The sequence below is a fragment of the Tinamus guttatus genome, unplaced genomic scaffold (assembly GCF_059628265.1).
Source record: "Tinamus guttatus ecotype Peru unplaced genomic scaffold, ASM5962826v1 Tinamus_guttatus_pri_ptg000218l, whole genome shotgun sequence".
In the NCBI taxonomy this organism is placed as follows: Eukaryota; Metazoa; Chordata; class Aves; order Tinamiformes; family Tinamidae; genus Tinamus; species Tinamus guttatus.
The window spans coordinates 491,673-512,640 of NW_028288752.1; the positions used below are offsets into that span (position 1 = coordinate 491,673).

The 20,968-nt window shown below is 46.1% G+C and overlaps 1 protein-coding gene across 1 annotated transcript in view; it reads right to left on the reverse strand.

The window, feature by feature from the left end:
• Nucleotides 1–2,595: 2,595 nt before the first annotated feature.
• FGFRL1 (fibroblast growth factor receptor like 1) overlaps nucleotides 2,596–20,968 on the reverse strand; it is a 135,463-nt gene continuing 117,090 nt past the window's right edge. Inside the window, exons 4-7 of the mRNA XM_088524948.1 lie at nucleotides 13,509–13,589; nucleotides 8,396–8,680; nucleotides 5,512–5,865; nucleotides 2,596–3,413 (exon numbers count right to left, since the gene is read on the reverse strand). Of these exons, the coding sequence (XP_088381074.1) occupies nucleotides 3,004–3,413; nucleotides 5,512–5,865; nucleotides 8,396–8,680; nucleotides 13,509–13,589 (1,130 nt within the window). The 3' untranslated portion in view covers nucleotides 2,596–3,003. The remainder of the gene's footprint in view (nucleotides 3,414–5,511; nucleotides 5,866–8,395; nucleotides 8,681–13,508; nucleotides 13,590–20,968) is intronic.

Below are 20,968 nucleotides of genomic sequence, written 5' to 3' on the forward strand. Positions count from 1 at the left end.
GCAGCAGAAATAGCCCCGATTCACTAAAAAAAAGAAAAATTTCCAAACCATTAAAAAAAAAAAAGTGCCTCTGCTAGATTCAGAGCACAAGGAGACCACAATGTGGTGCAAAAGGTGCTTTAAGGGTGCTCTGTGTTGGGATACCTGCAGGTGTTCCTAATGCACGCAGACACAGCCTGCTTTTAAAACACACCATGTTTACATAGCTCTACCCTCTCCTAACCTAATCCCAGGCTTTTATTCCTTTCTAATTTCCACGCTGACAAGCACTCTGCAGCCGGCTGTCTTTTTGATGTGTTCAGTCACCGTATTTACCACCGACGGAAAACGAAAATGACACTTTTTATTTGCAAATGGCTGATAAAAGTTCTCAGTTTAAAAGGGCTGACAGTACAAAGATTGTCCGTACAAAGTTTAAAAAAATGCCACGCACAAGTTGACATATAAGGCCATGTTTGATCTGCAATGCAAATAAAATAAACAAAGGTGGTGAGTTTTAAGCCCAAATTTCCTTTGATCCTTGAAGCCACATGTCTTTAGAAGTACAACTGCCTTCTGTAACAGAGTCTGGCACATACATATATATGCATATTTGTATATACATATATATATACACACATATATGGAAAAAAAAGCTCCTGGACTACAGCAGGTAGAAGGCACTGGTGAAGAGCATCGCCCTTGGCATGGCTACGTAGGATAGACAGGATTTCTTCTTCTAACCACCCCAGAGATGAACGTTGTCTCCTGCCGTGCCCCGGGCAGCGCTGCAACGTGCAGGACCAAGGGCAGCATGGCCAGGAGATATGGGAAGTGGCTGTAGTTTTTGGGGAAACATCAGCTTTTTGACTCCTTGAAACAAGGGGATGAATTTAGTGCAGGAAGGCATTTTCTTTTTGCATTAGATGGCTCAACATGCTACAGCCATTAAGGACTCCCGCCTAACTCCTGCCCTGTATCCGCAGCCTTCAGGGCTCGTATTTAAGCTGCCCTGAAGATGTGGGGATGTGGGCAGATACCCATGCTCTGAACTTCGCTTGTACAGACTCGATAAATTTGTGTTAGCAAAGCCTAACCGACCCCTCCGCTCTCCAAAACACACGTGCGATGAGGTTTTTTAACTATTAACTTGAAAACTACTCTGAGGGACACACGGATTTCCCACTACTTTATCAAGCTCCATGTGAGTGTGAAGGTCTCCCCCATCCTCCTCGTCCCTTTCCCAAGTCCAGGTGCCCCTGAAGCACCTTGGCTACTGCCAGCGAGGCCTGCAGCAACACAGGGAGATGCTGGAGACGGATATAAAGGACTTGGGAATGGGGAGGCGGAGAAGACGGAAAGCGGGAGCTCTGGGGACTCACCCCACTGCAGATTTTGACCTCCTGAGCCCCCCGCTCGTTTCACGGGCTCGCAAATGCTGTTTCTCACGGCAAGGCCGGCACCAGCAGGCCCTGCACCGCTGGCAGGGGCTCACACGTGGCCAGCAGGGGCTCACACGTGGCCAGTGTGGAAAGGCACGTTGCCCGCGGGCCCCCACGTCGAGCCAAAGCGCTCCACGTTAAGGGGAGCCTGTGCTGAGCATGGCAGCTATAGAACCTGAAAAAAAAAATCTTTATTTTCTTTGATCAAAAATACGTATAGAAATGCCTGCTTTGAGGAAAATATCATACTTTTTTTTCTTGTTTAACAAAATAAATTAAATATACACGACTTCTGTTTAAACTCTATATAGAATTACAAAGGTTTTATATTTGCAATCGGATCCACTTCCAGTCCATTCTAGGTTTTTAATATGATCCTTTTTAAAATATTCTCTGTTTTTTGTTTTCACTGCTGTTTGCACTGAATTGAAACGGTCTCTTTTTCAAATGTTATCTGGAGGGAGGGGGGAGGAACCACACACAACTTAGGTGCACATTTCTCAGATTCATTTTTCCCTACAAGATTATTGTTTTACTCTCTTGCTTTTTCTCCTTTAATCTATTGTTTTCACTTAGTTTGCATTGACATAAAAAAAATCCAGTAGCTTGTCACTATAAGCCATCAGAGAAGGACAGCACGTTCTACTTTCTTGACCATCAGCAGTTCAATTATTATTATTAATTATTATTATTTCTTAAATATAAATATAAAGGTGTTCTGTACAACGTCCTTCTTCCCATCCTTCCCTTCTCCAGGCAGTGGCACTGAGTGGGGAGAGCAGCACTTGCATGTTGATCTTCAGTCCCCACCATGCTGGCAACACGACACCTTCAACCTGCAGAAATCGGCCCAACCAGCTCAGTTATCATTTCAGACATGACATTTCAGAACTGCTCTTCTCTTCGGCATTTCATGTCTCGAGTGGAAATTCCTTTTTTCCAGAAACTCTCAGGTGATTTTTTTCCTTCTGGAGGAGGTGAGTTGATTGCATCTCCTGGTGCTTCAGCACTAACTCTCAGGCACTTGAAGGCTCGAGTCACTCCGAAGGAGAAGACTCCCTGTGTGCTCCAAGGGCTGGTGACCTCCCACCCAAGCGAGTGACTTTCTGGGGAGGCTCCTGATGTTCAGCAGGTGCAGGGCCCACCTGAAAAAGCACCTTGGTCTCCTCATACCTTCCATGCTGCAACACAAGGAAGGAGGTGATGGCTCATGTCCCTGCATCACCTGCGTGGTGATGGCTGCGCTGTCTGGTGGGGCTGCCTTGCTGCTGAGACCTGGAGCTCCTTCATCATTCTTCGGCTACATCCTGATGGCGATAATTAAAAAAAATCTCTTTTCTCTCTGTCTCTATTATATATATATTTATATAGATAGATATAGATATATACACATATATATACACACACATACACACACGCATATACAATTATATATATATGTATATATATATTTAAAACTATATATATATAATCTTTTCCGTCGGCTTTGCCCGTTGCTGGCAGTGCGAGCTGACTCGGAGCAGTCTCTTCTGAGGTACCAAGAGGAAAAGCCCAGGGCGAGCTGCTGTCCGCGGGCGCACGCTTAGCACTGGTACTGGATGTGCTGGTGCTGGTGGACCTTGCCCTCCACGTGCGAGTGGGTGTGGGTGTGGATGTCCGTGTAAATCTTTGGGTACATTTTGGGCGCCATGGCCGGGGCGAGGGCCGGTCCTTGGGACAGCAGGTGCTGCTGCTGGGCCACGTATTCCTCATAGTTGATGGAGGAGATGCAGTCCTTGTCGGGCACCTGCGGCACGCAGATGCGGTCGCGGGGCTGCGGCCGGTGCGCGGGCGCCGCGGCCGGCGGGGAGCACGGCTTCTTCTTGGTCTGGCAAAGCCACAGCAGGATCGTCCCGAAGATGAAGACGGCTCCGGCCGGGATGCCGATGATGACGGGCCAGGGTAGGCTGCTGGCCGAGGAGGGCGGCACGGGAGCGCTCGGAGGCTTGGGATCTGCGCGGCAAGAAGAGGGGAAGATGGAAAGGGTTAATTAAAGGTAGTTACCTTTGGTAACTGTGTTACCAAAATGGCTCATTTTCTCTGGGTGTGGTGCTCCTGGGAGTGAAAACAAAACAAAAACTTTTAAAAAATATATTATTTTTTAAATTTATTATCCATTTTTTAACATCTTCACTAAAGCCACCCCAAGAGATGGTCTGCTAAGAGCCTCACTCCACAGTAGAGCGGGCTTTGATGTCCAGCTTGGAAGACACAGAACAAGAGCTGCCCCATTAGCCTCCAGCAGGCATATCTATGATAAACGTCCTTAAGACACTGCTGTCTTTTTCTCCCCTTGACAACTACGGCTTGTTTGAAATATTAAATATACCATGTGGTCCTTTTGAAGTCAGAGAGAACTATGCTGTTGACCTCAAGAGACAAAACTTTGATCCACAAAGACTGGAAATCACAGAAATAATGCAGGCTGGAAGGGGACTCTGGAGGTCGTCTGATCCAGTTCCCCCTTGAAGAGAAGGCAGGATGAGGGAACTGACCCATCAGTTGACCATGAAAACAACACTCTTCATGTTGGTTGGCAGAAAGCCTCTGCTGGGCTGAAATGAAAGCCTGACATTTTGATAATCGTCCGTGCTGTTTTTCTGAGCTGCCTATGTCAAATCTGGTACACTTACAAGCAGAACTATGTTTTTCTAACTCATGGCCTCACAACCACATCTTTGCCTCTGAGAGCAAGCTGGGTTCTCCTTCTCCATCACTGCCAATGACAACAGGGCTGCAAGCTCTGGTTTTGGTATGAGGCCTCATTATATTCCCATTTAAATCAATGGAAAGTCTCCCACTGATTTCAGTGGGAGCTGGATCAGACTCTTCCATTTTGGAAACTCCCAGTGGCTTCAAATTACATCTCACCCACACAGCTTATCCTTAGGAGTGACATGCTTTCTAGTCAGAGTTTATTCCCCAAATCCAAGTTATGCCGAAGAAGGAACCAAAGCTGCATCCAGATTTTTCTCTTACTTGGGAACTTGCTGTTGGTGTTTAAATTTGAGATAATGACTCCCAGTGACTACCGAGATGCCAATATGGCACTCAGCATACAGAAGTAGCAATGCTGCCTTAGTTACTGGAGTCATGAGAATTTTCCCCATTAAGTGCACAGAAAACTGGTCCTAAGAGTCTGGGGGGGGGGGGGTTAAAGGTCTCTGTCTCTCTTTGTTGTCTGGACTGGAGATACCCCATTATACCTGATAGCTAAAGTGTTAGAATCCTGGCTCCAGCTCTTGCACATTCTTAGCTGTGTTAGCCTTGTAGTGGTAGAAGGAAGAAAAAGTGGTAAGATTGATTTTACTAACATGGTAGATCTAGTGCTAGATGCACATGGCAAAAGGAGGAAAAAGGAGATACCATTTTAATAAAAAAAATTATATACAGAAGCAGAAGTGCACTCTGAGGAAGCAAAGGAGTAAGTTGCAAAGCAAGGAGGGTATGCCTGGGGTACATGGTGTAGCCTCAGCTGGTCACAGCTCTAAGGCCGGGGGTGGGACGCAGCTGTGAGTTTGGCACAATGGCTCCCGGCCCAGCACTGGGTAAGAATTTAACTAACCAATCTGTCTCTCTTTTGCACCAGCTCTTTTCCTTTCCATGTGACTGGGACAGTTTTCATTCTTCGCTCATTTTATGGGTCTATTTCATTGTTTTCTTTCACCAGAAGGGCAATACAAATAAAAGCAAAAGAAAGGAGAAAACTAAGGCAAGGGGGCTGCAAACTCAGCAGCTATCCAGTTCCTCTCTCTAGAGCCTGCAACTGCAGTATGATCTCCCAGCTCCAATTTCTGTATTTTCAAGCTGATTTTATTTCACCTTTGGAAATCTGGAATCATTACTCCCCACGGAGAAGGAAGAAGAACTACCAGCAAGCACAAACTGGCAGTAGTATATGGTCCTTCACTTAACAGAACCAGGCTAGTCTGTCAACACTGCATCACAGGGGCCCATGGAGCCCAATGAGGTGAGGATGGGCAACAGCAGTTGCATTAATGAATACCACAATGCAGAGCTTGGGTTCCTTGGGGAAAAAGGAACAACTCACCTGGCAGGACTGTTAGAAAAGCACTGCGAAAGCTGTAGCCCATGGTGTTTGCCCCCAGGCAAATGTACATTCCTGCATCCTCTTCCTTGGCTCGAGTAATCATCAGTTTGTTCAGGTAAGAGCCGTCGGGACGGGACCAGACCTCTCCTGTGGGCAGCACAACAAACTTCTGGCCCCCGACGTCAATGGTGGAGTTGTACTTGCTCTCCGTGCCGTACTCTACCCTCTTCAGCCACTGGATGACAGGTTTGACATCGCTGCGGACTTTGCACTGGAAGGATGTGGTCCCGCCATAGTCTACCGTTGTGTTGACAGGATGCGTCCCCGTCAGGATGGGCTTGGACCTCGTCCTCTCTGCACAAAAACACAGGCAGCTCCATGGAAAAACATGCGATGTCCAACCTGATTAACTCACCATTGCACAAACATAGGAACAAAGCATAGAAGGGATGTGGAAAAACATCCAGTCCAAGGCAGGTTGAGATCTCTCAAAATGTTTTCTAAATAAATAAAAATTTGTCCAGCCTCTGCCACAGCCTCTAAGGTAGAGGCTCTACCACCTCTCCAGACAACTCCTCCACTGCCTTGAGCCTTAGCAAGTCTTCTCATGTCTAACCCGAATCTTCCTACTTCTAATATGAACCAATTACGGGTTGTTTACGAATGTGTATCTACAGAAAGTCCACATTAGAACCACTGCAGCTCCTCATAGTTTACCCAATAAGAAAACCTTCCCTTTCCCATGTAAATCTTGCTTCAGTGTCAGCTGGTGAAGGAAACAAGATGGTGAGAGAGAACATCAAACATGAGGGGTTCTGTATGTTCATGAGACCATCCTTCCCAGCATGATGGCAAGCCGTGGGTTGTGCTACCTCATGTAAAGTCAAAGGAAAAATACAATATATCTCCCATTTCTGAGGAACTAGGATCTTTCTGACCATGAGCATCAGCAAAATTAGTGGGATGGGAGGTACTGCAAGTAGTGCAGGAAGTGAAATTACGGGAGAACAGCGTGCGGAAACTGCTGGCAATGATCAGCCTCTTCTGACAGCAAACGCTGCAGGATCGAGCATGTAACAACACAGCTGCCACCACCACCGTCTTGGAGGTGAGAGAAAAGGAACAATGGACCTTCTTTTAGCAGTCAGGATGCTATCAATCAATAATGCAGGCTTTTAAGATGTGCTTGGGGAAACGCTGCTGGAGCAGCAGAAATACCACATTGTTCTCCGCAGACTGTGCCGAAAGACCACGAGCAGGAATCACAGCTGGGGAGACTAAGACTCAGATAAGCAGGTTAGACTTAAGAGTGGAGGCTTGGGGGAAAAAAAATGGAAGGGGAGGAAATTGAATAAAACCTGAAACGCTCTACAGAACCATGTTAAAAATAGAAACATGTCTGAAAACTACTTAATGCTCTTATCTACTTGGTTCTGGTTCCAGCTTTGGTTACTGTTTTCACTCCTAGCCAGCAAAAGCTAATGAAAACAAAGGTTACACACATCTTTAAGTTGATAAAAACCAAGATAAACAGGGACACAGAAAAGGGTTTGTTCCTGGTGCTGTCTGGTTTTGATGAAGTGAAAATGCCACAGCTGCCATTAGGATGGGGCTTGATTCATTTCCCTGTCTCTGCTCCTGGTTTTAGTGTAAACACATGTTTTTACTGTCTCCACACAGCTGCATCTTTATCAATCCCAGATGTCCAGCAGGTTTGTGGATTTGGAGCCCAGTGGAGCTCCCCACATGTGCTTTTAATTCCTGTTATTCTAGAGAAAGGACTTATCAGAGAACAGATCTTTACCTTTAAGAAAGGTCTTTCACACTGGGATAAACTTTCTCATGGTTAAATGCATGCACAGAAAGAGCTACAACGCACTTTCCATGTGGCAGGTAGCAGCCCTTACGCTCCTGCTCCTCAGTAATGAAGGATATTCGATCTTCCCCCAACTCAGCCCATCTTCTCCTCTTTCTTCAGTTGGCTGCTTCAGAGTCATTTCCATGACAACTCACAATGATGTAATGGGCAAAACACTATGATTTAAGAGTAGCCACTCTTCTCTGCTAGGCTTAGGTAGCTTTCTGAGGGTAATTATCTTCAGTAATAATAGAGGAAGCAGGAGATTAGAGTGCCAGAATCAGGAAAGTTAGACACTAAGGAGAGCAATTTACTTTACCCCACTGCAGAGCAGGATAATCCTCCATAGCTCATGTTCTAAGGGCCAGATTTTAAAGTTATGTTGGCATCAGATGGCAGCCAAGTGGGATTTTTGCAGTAGCCCATTTGTACCCACCTGCATCTTCAGATGTATAAATGCCTTTTAAAATCTGTCCCTAAAGCCTTGTCTGGCTGATGACTCCAGTCATTACATTTCTACTAAGTCCCTTGGAAGACTTCTTTAGTGAGTGGATCTCTTCTGACAGATATCTATCTGAAATTTTTCATTGATTGGTTTCATCCACTCTGATAGAGTAATCTGGGCCACTCCAAATATTTCCACCCCTCTCTTAGGTACCTTCGAGGACTGAGCAGCTGGTTCTCAGTTTGTCCTTAAAGTGTCACTCGAGCCGTGACATGAGTCTGAACTGGGCAACCATGAAGGTTTGCCATGAATGCGGCCTTGCACATGACCATGCGCTCAGTCTCTCTCTTCATTTCAGACAACTACATTGTATTATTCAGGATCCTACTCAGTCCAGCCCAGGTCTAGCCCTACTCTAGATCCTCAATAATGTTTTTTACTGTCCCCACCAATGTCTGTAGCACTCCCCCATATCTGTGTCCAGTTTTTGGCACTGTATAGTCACTACCACGCTCTCTTACTCATTTAGCTCCCTTGCCACAGCTCCCTCCCCACGCTCCCATGCCAGAACCCGCACTTACGGATTACTTCAACTTTGTAGGTTGCATTAATTTCTCCAACTTTGTTGAACACTCGGCAAGTATATTTGCCACTGTCCTCTGGCTTTAGGTTCTTCAGGTTCAGCGTCCACTTCTTCTTCTTGTTCTCCCCAATCTCTTGGGGCGTGAGGGGCTTATTGTCCTTTAGCCATGTGATGTCAGGCCGGGGGTTCCCACTGGCCACACACTTCAGGCGGATGGAGCTCCCGACAGGACGGGCGATCACCCTCCGTCTCATCTTGGCAGGCTGCGTGAACCGGGGCCGGGCTGCAAAAGGCATGAAATACGGAGGTGAAACACGGTGGGGAGCACCAGGCATGCAAAGGGGACGCTGCTGTCACGTGCTATGGCCAGATTTCCTGGTGAGGCACCCAGCAACGTCAGACATACCCATGTATCACTGCATCTCATGCACTGGGCTCAGACTGATTTCCTGAGAAAGGAAGAACAAACCAACCTTGCATGTCTGAGAGGACTGCTATGACCTATGACCACCATACTAGCCTTTTGCAGAATACGAATTTGGAATTCCTCCATGTCCTTAAGGCAACCAAGTCAGATCATCTCACAGAATACTACCAAAATCACACTACTGTAGCTGAAGGCAAAATGTGGCCCCATAATCGCATTCTAATTATTACCATATTCCATGTCATAAATACAAGCCTTTAGCCAAGACCTAGGGAGACATCTCAGACTCCCACAGGGCTGAGCAATTTTTTTTTCCTGGTCACCTGAAGCATAATTTTCTGAGGTGTTTTGCCTCCTTAGTTCTCTCTGGCTTTAATGAGAACTCAAAAGGTCACTAGCTGCTGGTGGTTGGAGTCAGGTATTCTGATTGCATCTTTCCTGACCAAGGAAATCACAAAAATTTCTGACAGCAGTAACAGGGAACACAAGAGAAATGCAGCTCACCACCTGGCAAAATGTAGAATTTCTACCCTTGACTGCACCGAACATGAATTCCTCCCTGATTATGTCAGACTTCCAGAGGGAGGAGAGGTGGCACGTCTGTGCACTGGCAGCTCTACTCACACTGCAGAGCACCTTCCTGTAAAATCATGACTCAGTCTAATTAATCAATATAGAGGAACAAAATTGCAATAGCTTTTAAGACAGTTAAAACAACAGAACACAATCTGTTACAAGGCAAAAGCTCGTCTAATATGATCCTGTAATGAACAACTCAAAAGAAATTACAAATTTCCCACAGTTACTTTAATTATGCAATGCCAGTCCAGGGGCACTTCTGACAGCAGACTCCCATTGAGATTAATGACATTTCTGACTCCCATTTGGCACTCTCCCACTGCATCCAGGATACTGCTGCCAAATTCACCTCCCTTTTATTTTGGCAAAGCCACTTTCCTTGCAGAGACCACTTAGTGACTTCACAACAGTTTCTGAATCTTGTGTCTTGCCATAGTCTTTATTCTTCAGCCCCAAAGACCAGTCACTCTGCATTTTCTCACTCTCTAGTAAAACCTTCCTGCTCCTTTTCTTTGGAAACAAGGAAAATAGAGGTAAAGAGTGTACTGCTCCATGGCACTTGGGATTGGGTTAGGCCAGGCCCATCAGTCACTGGTTTCATCAATGGGTTATAGAGAGCCACAGCACCTCAAAGCAAGTTGAGGAGGTCATGCTCAGGACCTGGGAAGGTTTGCTACAGGATGGCATAGCAGGCCCCCCACTATGCAGCCAGCCAGGCCTCTGCCCACGGTATATGCCTTGGTTTACTGCTTGTTCCTTCAATCTTGTTCTTATCACGCAGGGATGGAGGAGGCTGGTCTGCAGCTTCCTCTTGCCAAGCACCAGGGAATAGCAGCCAGCCCCTCCGAGGTCTATGAACATGCCCCCCTGCCACTCTTCCATCATGGCCTTGTCCAACACTGTCTCAGAAGGCGACTCTTGATAGCATACCCCTTTTTGGAGTCCTTGTCTGCTGGAGAAGTTATCAACCTCTGCAGCCTCCCCCACTCCTTTGTTATTTTGGGTCCCAACCATGTCATGTTATTTCAAACTCCTTTTTTTTTTTTCCAGAAGGGATACCCTGCCCTTCATAAAGAGGGTTTCATGTGCAATCTAATGAACTGGAGAAATTCTGGCACTGAAAAGCTCATGGCAACAGCTGAGCAGCAAGTGTCACATCCTAACCCATGCCACAGACTGCAGTGTAGAAATGGCTGGGCAACCTCTTGATGATCTCCTGCAACAGGAGGAGATCATCCAGAGGAGGCCTCCTTCTGATAAAAACAATCCCATCAGAGTACCTGTTCAGAGCATCAAAGTGACAAAATTTAAGTCTAAGGGGAGAGACACATGTTGGTAAAGGGTTGCCATTGTGGAAATGGAGTGTGGCATGGCAGGTTAAGAACTGTGGGAAACTGAGAAACCGTAAGAAACTGTGGGAAGCTGTGGGAACGGTGAAAAGTTAGGAATAACAGATTAGTAGATAGAGAAACCTAAAACACAGGCTGGACGCACTGATCTCTGGTTGGTTACCTGTTGTCCGTTGGCAGGATTGGACCCAGATAGCGATAGGAAGGAATTGGCTGGACGCAGGGGGAGGAAGCGCGTGGACAGTGTATGCTCACATACTCGGAGAATATTTAAGTTTGGTCTGATGCTCAATAAAGTGGCTTCTGGTCCTAAACCTTAAGCCCCTGCTCCTTTCGATGACTCCCACAAAGAATCAGTCATGAAATAGGTCAAAACTAATCTATAATATGGCAATAATTTAGTCAGACACCACGAACTGCAAGCCCAAGAAGGGGTAGACACTTGCTCGACGGGATTCCTGAGCTGGAGTTAGCACATCCTGGAGCAGGTTGGGGATAGGAAGGTCACTTACGTAGCCCATATGGAGTGAAGAGTCAAATCACTGAACGACTCTAACCTGAGCCATCCCTTACATCTTCCCTGATTCCACAGCAGTTTTTCAGAAGGATCTGGACACCTTGCTCAGTAATGGTATTGTGAGATAGAAACTGCATCTTTCCTCCCAAGAAGCATGTCTTTAGCAGCTCTGTTTTTCCTCCCACTGCAGCTCCCACAAATCCATCTGGAGTTTTGCATTCACCCCTCCTGCAATGTTGCCCAGATACCCAACAAGCTGCAGGTAAAGCTAAACTCCTTTGGCTCTTTCTATCATTCTTTCTTCTGTTTAAAGAAGGTTAAGCAATTATGTGGGCTCAAAAGCTACTCCAGGCTGTGTGCAAGATGTTGAAAACAGATCCCTTTTACACAGTTCTGAATGTTTCCTTGACAAAAGCCTGAATTGGACAAGTTTAGAAAGGCCAGTTAAAAAAAGGGAGAAACACATACAAGAGAGAGAAAGAGATCCAGCAAGCACAAAGGAGAGAGAGAAGCAGTACTGTGAGAGAGAGGCAGAAAAAAGTCTCTTTTGAATTGGCACTTGTAAATGTCTGTCCCCAAATCTGTACCATTTACAGAAGTTTGCTTGTTGAAATGCCAGAGAAGCCCTTTACAAAGTGCCTCTGTGTTAGTTAGGCTTCCCATGCTTGTTCTCCTCCACATCACTTGGCGTTTGCTTCATAAACATGAACCATGCATTTGTAGAGCATAAATTAAGCCACACACAAGAGCAAGGGAAAACACAAGTGGATGGGGACAAAGAGACAGTATGTGTATGGGTTTCTTGCTGAAACGCTGTTTACCATGACAATTTCTCCAGACTAATGAAAAAGAAATGAAGCAGTTCCTGAGAGCTGGCATGAACACCTGGGAAGGGAGTTCAATGTCTCCTCTTCTGGGAAATACCTCAAGGTGTATGGATTAGTCCCAGAGACTCCATGTTGCCCATAAAATCATTGATAATTTTAGTTTACATGCATCTCCTATCATAGTACTGTCATTATTAGTACTGTCATCACCACCAGCTCTCTCTGAAGCACATCTGCATGGCATTCAACATCTATTCCTATCTCCACTATGGTAAGGGTGGAGAGAAGTCAGATTCTCTTGGTAGCTGCTGAATCTATACTAGGGGGCTCCTGACATGGTGTTTATCCAAAACCACTTTTTCTTTGCTCTAAAATGTTTTCATCCTTTTCCAGAATGAGTGGAGCTTACCATCCTTGCCCACAACAAGCTCAAGTTCAAATGAATCGGTAATTCAAGGTTATTATGACAGTGCCCCTTCCCTTGGTGTGGAATGGACCACACCGCATCACATCGGATTCCCTCTTTGGCAGCTCCTGGACAAAAATGGTCTCAGGTTAGGTGGTGGAGACTTTTCGGGTGAAGCTTAGCAAGTTCCACCCCCATGTCTGCTATGAGGCCAATGTGGGAGAAAGCCATCTCTGTATTATAAACTAAAAGCAGAGATGCACTGTGAGAGCAAAATGGAAGTGCTATGCCTCATCCCTCAGAGTCATAAACTCACATCACAGTCCTGTCAGTAAAAGCCAAAATGTGTTTGGCATTAACCCGACAACTTATTGTCCTTAAAGGAGTGCTTTGGCCAAGCTTGGATCTGCAAGCCTTGCAGTGACTCAGAATGTGTTCCAAGTGAGATTTTAGCAGTTCCCCAAAGCTCTGCAACTGCATCAGAATTGTAAGCTTGAACAGCCTGGGACTTAGGGAAGTTCACACAGGTGTCTAAAGGAGAGAGCAATTTTCAAAAACACTCCGCTTTGGCCTAATGCTAATTCTCCTGAAGTGAAGTCAGACCTCCCATTTGCTCTCAGTGGAAACAGTGTTGTGCTTGCACTGAAGGCTTTTGGAAATGTTGCTCTAAAAGTCAGTATGCCTTTTATAGAGAGTCTATGAAAGCCATAATAGCTGCACAGGATAAACGAAAGAGACTGTGCAGAAAAACAAATGCTAGGGAGAACCATGCTGGGATATATGGCAGAGGGCCCCAGAGCTGGTCACCGGCTGCATTTTGCAGAAGAACCCTTGGAAATTCACACCGGCACATTCAGCTCAGGCTCACTTTATCATTCGACCATGTGTATCAAGAACTCACTCCTGCCACTCTGCCTTTTCCTCTCCTCCAACAGCAATGTGCTCTAGATGAACGACACAGAACCAGGAACTGAGGAAAACCAAAAAACATATGCTGTCCCCTTACCCCATTGCTTCCCAGAATGATCTTCATATTCTCCGTTGGAGCCTTCGGGCAGCTGGCTGTCCTTTCCTGAGCTGGCATCATCTGCAAAGGAGAGGAAAGGGCAGATGTTAGGAAGGTCTCCTGCAGGCACTCAACCTGTATTTGGCATGCCCATCCTGGCACTTACAGCTTGGCCAGGTTAATGAACAATTTAGTTTTTTGCTCGGCAGACTACCAACAAAACAGGAGATTAATCAACGTTTCCATTAATCACAAAAGCCTCTTTGTTTAAGTTTACAGGTTGCTGTTTCCTGTGAGGATCTGATCAGTTGTACTTTCTATGCAAATAATGGTATAAATCAAAATTACAGCTAATTAAACCCAAGAGGTGGGGAAGACTTCTGTGATCAGTCACACAGACAACAAACAGCAGAATTAGGGCAACTAATTTACCTTTAAGCTTCCACAAAAGATCAGGGAAGCAAACAGGCTTATTGGGGTCAAATTAGCCCTCAAAGACATACTGAATGCAAAGCTAGGGGTAGAGAAAGACACCGTATTGAATAGAAAAGCATTTTTTTTTAAGCTAACAACACCCATTCATCTGTAGCAATGACACACTTTGTCCCTTGTCACTATAGCTGTCTCTTGCCATTATCACCTAGCAGCCTCCAGATCTCCACTACGGGCCCCATACTGCTAGTGGAAACAACTAAAGGCTGAGACCTCTGCCCCTCCACAAACCCCATCTCAAATTGCTACTGCAATAAGGCAATCTTCAGGGACAAGGGACGAGAGAGCAGAGGAGCACATTGAGCCTTCTTCCACAGCTACAGAAGCAGTGGTGTCTCTGTAGCACCAGGGCTGGGCCAAAAGACAGTAAGTGCCTCACATTTATCATACAAGTACTCATCTCAGAACATCCTCTCAGAGCAAAGCATTACACAGGACGGCGGGGTCCAGGTGGAGGATGGTTGACAGCGAGATGTGATGGCCCAGCTAAGAGCACGGTTCTTCCATGGCTTCCCCCACAGGTACAGACACAGGTAGGCAGCATCATAGGACAGAAGGATTTGAGATAAAGAAAAAAATCAAGAGGTAGTCAGATTCTTGTTAAAGTGCATTTAAGTGTCTGAAGTTTGCAAGACAAAGCTCTGAATTATTACTTCAGTCTTGCAAGAGCAATTTGACTTTTCAGGAAAGGTCAGATGAAGGCAAGGAGATGGCCCACCACAGAAATGCGGTGCATCTCCCACGTCATCAAACAACCCTCAAGAAGAGGCCAGATTCATGACTCAAAGATCAAATCCCACTATGCGCCCATTCCTAAAATCCATATGAAAAATATCTCAAGGGTAAAAAAGAGGAAATCCCATGATTTAATCTCTGCAGCAGAGAGGAAAAACCTATCTTGGCCCATACTTGGGTATGCCCCCGCCCCCAAAAATGTGATCTCCAAATAGCAGAGCTGCTCTTTACAGTTGTTTTTGAGAACGGATGCAGCCTGTAGAGTGTCTGGTGAGGAACCCGGGTGCAGCTTTTGTGTTCAAACACTGTGCATTCAACCCCATCTTCCTCCTAGCTCCTGCTCTTTTGGGAAAACCAACAGAGCTCCCTAGCACGGGGCACTTTCCGCCATCACGAGCTCTGCTCTCCTTGGCCTCTGCCTCCTCAGTGGAGCGGCTGAATGCCACATGGCTCTGCTCCCCCTCGCCCTGGCGGGTTCGTCCCTTCTCCTCGTGGTCACTGCAGCGAAGTTCTCCCCTGTGGTATGCGCAGCTGTCACTCCAAGGGGAAAAGGAAACTTCCAAGGCAGCGGCACGCAGGGCCGTGGCTTCAGCGTCCCCCCCGCCTCCCCCTCGCCCTGCTCCGTCACAGGAGACGCGCTGAGGCTTTCCCGGGCCCACAGGGAAGAAGCAGAGCTGCGCCTGGGGACAACGGTGCTTGCGTGCACACACCGGGTGGCTGCGGCTCCTCCGCACCTCACGGGCGAGCAACCCAGGCCCTGAGTTAGACAAACTTCACTTTACCACAGTGGCAAACCAATCAGGGCTACAGGCGAAAGCTTGGCTATTCTCCCACCTACTAAATTCCTCAGCACAATTTAAAAAAAATGCATTGGGCAATGGAGGAAAAAAAAAAAGAAAAAAGATGTAGGATTCCCGCCCATTGTTAAGCTGCTGAATATTTCAGAAGTGGCCAAGACGCTGAAGTGGCGATGTTCCGTCAATTCTAGCTTAATCCCGCGTGCCTGCGTGTACAAAGCGCGGTAGAGCCTCCCTTGCCTCCTGCCTCATGTTACGGTATGTGGGCCCGCGCGCGCCCCTCCTGCTCACCCGCAGCGCCTGCCTGGCATGCCCAGCACCTCCTGACACGCTGCCAAGCTTTTGATGTCGGTAAAATTGCTCCGAATTGCATTGACCCTTTGAAGATGCCTATTGGGTTGTTATCCTGCCAAGTCCCAAACCTGTGGGGTAACCTAACAAGCCCAGAAAAAAAAATGATTTTTTTGAGCAGAGAGCAGCAGAACTAATGCCACCGAACTGAGCCTATGGAATAAATATTTTGGCAGGGGAGCAAGTTCTAAATAAATAACTGTGTGTATTTATGCAGGTTATTTTAGACCCACTGGGACCAGTTGCATGTTTGTTGGGAATGTAGTGACTTTATTGATAAAACATAGAGGAAAGTCTCTGGGGAAAAAAAAAATGTCATGGACATGGAAACTCAACTCACATAGATGCAAACTACCCTGTCCCCAGTCTGGAGCTGAATGTGGATGAAGGAGTGACACAGAAGCCTCCACTCCAATATCTAGAGACCTGGCTTCCTAGCTAGTATGTTGAGTGTGATGGTATCTGGACTACCTTGTATTTGGGAACTCTATGAAAAAAAGGCTAATTCATGAAATACAGCAACTGGATGAAAATCAGAAAAGCTGATTTCAGGAGAATTCCTGAAACTCAAGAATCTCTGGTCAAGTTTAAAAGTGTGAGTAATCAGCAGAATTGCTGGTAATAAAACCATAAAGCTTTCGCCTCCATGTGAATGACCCAGGGTCAAGGCCCTCTTCTGCTGCATTCAGAGACAGGATTTGAACCTCCTCTCTTGCACCTTAGGTGAATGTCCTAAGTTCAACTGTGGTATTACAGACTCAATAAAGAGCATATTACTATATAAACCTAAACTGCCCATCACGAGACTGCTATCTCTTAGAATGGAAGACTCTAAGAGTGGTCGAGATATCACCAAGATTTGGACTCCCACCTGCCTCTTCCGAAGGTAGGACCATGCCCACATAGGAAGCATCTGTCTCTCCACACTTTTTGCTTTTGTAAAATTTCTTTCTTTTTTAAATTTTAACATCGGGTGGTTTCCTACGGCAGGGAAACAGGTTTGCAGCTTGTTCTGTTCCCTGGGCTAGGAATTCTTTGTTTATGGTGGATATTTCTGTGTTCCACGAAGACTCTGCGGTCACCTTGCTCACCTATACAGGAAGATCCAAGCTATGATGCTGAAAGTAAAACCAAATTTCCTCTATGTTCAGAGGAGTTCAGCCCAAACTTGAAGTCTAAAGCAAGCTCTGAGTTGTATCAGTGAGCAAAAGCAACCAGACCTGTAACATATGTTTAATAGTGCCAGGTCAGGAGACTGCTGTGTGCATTTCACCCCAATGCTCTCCAAACAGTCCAGGCAGCAGACCTATGGAAACAACTCAGATTCAGATATATATGAGCAACGTACAAAACGGTAAGTTAAGAGCAAAAGCCACACGAGTCTTAGCCATATTCAGAAATGATCTAATAAGCTGATTACTCATTCATACTCTTGCCACCCCCCAGAGAGGCAAGCAGGCCAGAGTGATAAGTACAGACGAAAAATATCATCCTGCAGCCGAAGCGTGGTGGGGACTCGACGCACAGAGTTGCCAGCTTGGCTGCCGGGGGATGGCTGCAAGAGGCTGTGCTAAGAAGGATGAGCCACTGAAGTTTCCTACGAGCTCCCTTTTCGCTGACCTCTAATGGAAGGTCATCCTGTACTGGACTTCTTGGACAGTATCACGGGCTTAGGAGAGCAGCCAGTTGGAAGACGAAGTGGAAAACCTGCCTTGAAAAATAATCACTGACTAATTTTATGTCACGAGTAGCCGGGACTAGAAAAACACCCACTGTGTACATGATTTAGGTGCCCTCACCACACAATTTAGTTTCACAGAGCATGCTGCCCTGTCAGAAAAAAAAAATGAAAGAGAAGGCTCCCCCATTGAGACACAATAGACTTGGGGACAAGTGAGAAACACATGTAACCCCTTCGCCTCCAAAGACCACATCTGGCCGTACAAGGCCTGAAATGCCACATGCCTTCTGGCAAGCAGCTGAGATGCCAGTGCTCCTCAGGGAGGTGTGAGCTGGGGCTGAAAGGGAGAGCCACAGCCTTCTTTTTTTTTTTTTTTTCCATGAGACTTGACACATCTCAGTGTATGAGGCTTTTAATTATCAACACTGAGGTCATGGCCAAAATTGCCCTTTCACCCCCTGGAAAGCACGGTGCTTTACACTCTGTGCCTGCCGCATATCTCGTTGCTCTCGCTGCTGTCCTGAAACAGGCTCAATGGCCACGGTGAAGGGATTTCTGCACGGAACTCCATCGCAAAGTGCTTCGGGCATCCTATGGGACAACAAATGCCATAGAAGCAGGGCACTCTTTATTACCAGAGCAGAGTTGTTCCATGCCCTCTTAAAAGTTAAAACTCATGGAAAATTCAGGCTGGAGAGAAGTTGCTGGGAAATATTCACAGATTGTTATTGAACCAGGATTGAGTTTTATTTACCCGGAGACTTTCTGCAAAGGCTTCGTGTTTTTGCCAACTGGACACAACTTGCTTGCAGGCCAGCAGTAGGTTCTGAGCACCCACTCCCACGCCAAAACAACAGCCCAATTTATGAAGCAAAACCTGGGCCCTCATGTTTCCCTACGATTCACAAAGTTGCTTTAATTTGTTATAATGCAAGGCCAGTCCCTGCTCTGCCTTGATGGGGCCAGCTTTGGAGTCTTTGATGTCGGGGGCCTTGAAAGCCCCATTTCACAGATGAGCCAGCTTTGCATAAATAAACAAAGTGACCTCTGAACCAGCGCCGGAGACCTGAGCGCACTTCAAAGTGATGGGGGAGGCCATGGGGGGCCATGGGGAATGAAGCGATCAGCATGCATCATTAAGGCAGCGCCCGCTTAACGCTGCCGCCGGACGAGGGTGTAAATAAAAGGAGGGAGTGAAATGAGGGGGAAAGTGATGTAATCCAGTCAGGCTTGAACAAGTATAACGAGGCCTTCTCCCATGGATGAATGACAGAGATCTTGCTGATCTCCAGGTAAGATCCAACCTCTGTTTGGTCAGGTGCATCTTACTTGCAGGTCATATTTGCTCCTCAGCGCTCCTGCCATGGCCCAGGTCCAACTAGTGGCAACCCAGGAGTTGCTCGTGACATGTGGGTTTTGGGCCTTGCTAAGAGTTAAATTAAAATCTGCTCTCCTGACCATAACCAGTAAGATCAATGGGTGGGGAACTGCCATAAGTTTGGAGGAATGGCTGTTTGGACTTACTTTTCAATAGGCCTGTAGTAGACAGGGTGAGCAACATATGGAAAAGTATGATCTGAAAAAGTAGGTCCCTGCAGTTTATTTCAGAGAAATTCAGGATCCTCCCAGAAGCATTCTAGGATCTGATGGGGAACACAAGGCAATGCGACCAATCTTCTGCACGCTGGATGACCTGAAGAAAGGTTCCTGGTATATATAGCCAGGCAGTCACAACTTAATTACTGGGTTTGCAAGGGATTAAGGCACTTGCTTTCCCCAGATCTCCTTAATGTGGATTAACGCTCCAGGTTGCACTAAGAATTTCGCTTGATATTAATACCCAGTGGCCAGGAAAATGCATCCCTACCTCCTACCTAAGACACGATTTCCAACTGTAAGACACCACCCACCAGCAGCTGCCATGATTTTGTGGCTAATCTTGTGATATTTGGGGGTTTCATGAAGGACCTTTATCCACTATTTGAGATTTCAATTTTTTGTTAGGGAAAAACAGTTCCTAAGATTTGTGTATATAAGGAAGAACTGTATATAAATGTGATCTAAAGGTTTGGAGGAGAAACAAAACTCAGTTATGAGCACCTGGTGAGTTTTCTGCCTGTTCCATCACTGTTGGAGGTCTGAGTTAAATGGCCTAGGACTCTTGGAACCGGTGATCTCTCTATCAAGGGTCTGAAATCAAGAAAAAGATTAAAAGGCAAAGTCTGGATCTTGAAAAATTCTGATCTTCCTCCCATCACTGAGTTCTAATTTAGCAAGCTATTTATCTGAACCCTCCTTCTGTCAGAGCCAGATAGACAGGACAAAACTCCAGTGAATTCAGCCCACTAATACAAACCTGGTTTAAATTTTAGATGTCGTTCTGAGTGTTTTTCATAGTTCCTCCATCAACCCTTCATCTCGTGCCTGCCATTCCTTAACCTGCCTACTGTATTAACAGTGCTGTCTACTGTATTAACAGTGCTGATGTTAGGAAAAGGCAGGAAATGTGTTTAGAATTTATTTGGAAGGGCACAGTGAAAGCAAAAGGATTAGAAATATTTGAAGGGGAGAAAAAAATCTCCTGGAGGAAACCCCTTTTCTTGGTCCCAGCCAAACAAAACCCATCAAGATGAAAAAGAAAAAACCCACTCAGAGGAGCAGATAGCCAAGGAACACTCTGCTTTTCTTAAAGAAATAAACTCAAAGGTTACTGGCAAAAAATTTGCCTCTGTAATGGGCACTGAAGACTTTACTGCCTCCTGACTTTGACTTCAGTTGTGCCAAAAATAACCAGAACTATTGATACTAGAATTTCCTGAAAATTAAAAAAAAAAAAAAAAGGTTTGTGTCAGTGGCTTTTTTGGTGTTTTCAGCACTGTCCATTTTCATGAGAATTTCTGTGTGAAAAATTTCCATGGATTTCACTTCAGCCACAGCACTAGGAGTTTCTCTGTAAGCAACAAAGTTTGCAAAGGAAAACTTTGGAGGCCACCTGTCCTCTGGCACTGCTGGCATCAGGCAGAGTCCTGACTGAGGAGTGAGGAAACCTGCCTTTTGGCCTAGCTAGATCAGTACCTCACAATTTTAAGGAAGGGTAGTGTAGTACTGGCCCATGCCATTACCTTTAGATGGCAAAGCTCTGAACTGCTGCATTCCACATTTCAATGCACAGGTGAACATGTTTCAGCTTTATGATCAGATAAAACTCCAGCCCCCAGTCAGGGAGGGAGGGAGGAAGGGAGGAATATGGTATATCATAGACAATCCCAGGGCCAGTTTACTTATGGACTGGTAGCAATCTAGCTCCAACAGCATTGGAGGGTCCTACCTCTCTGGACAGTTGTAGCGGCCTGTAGAGAATCCAGCACCACTGCACAGACCGCTACCGGTGCCTAAGCTAACTC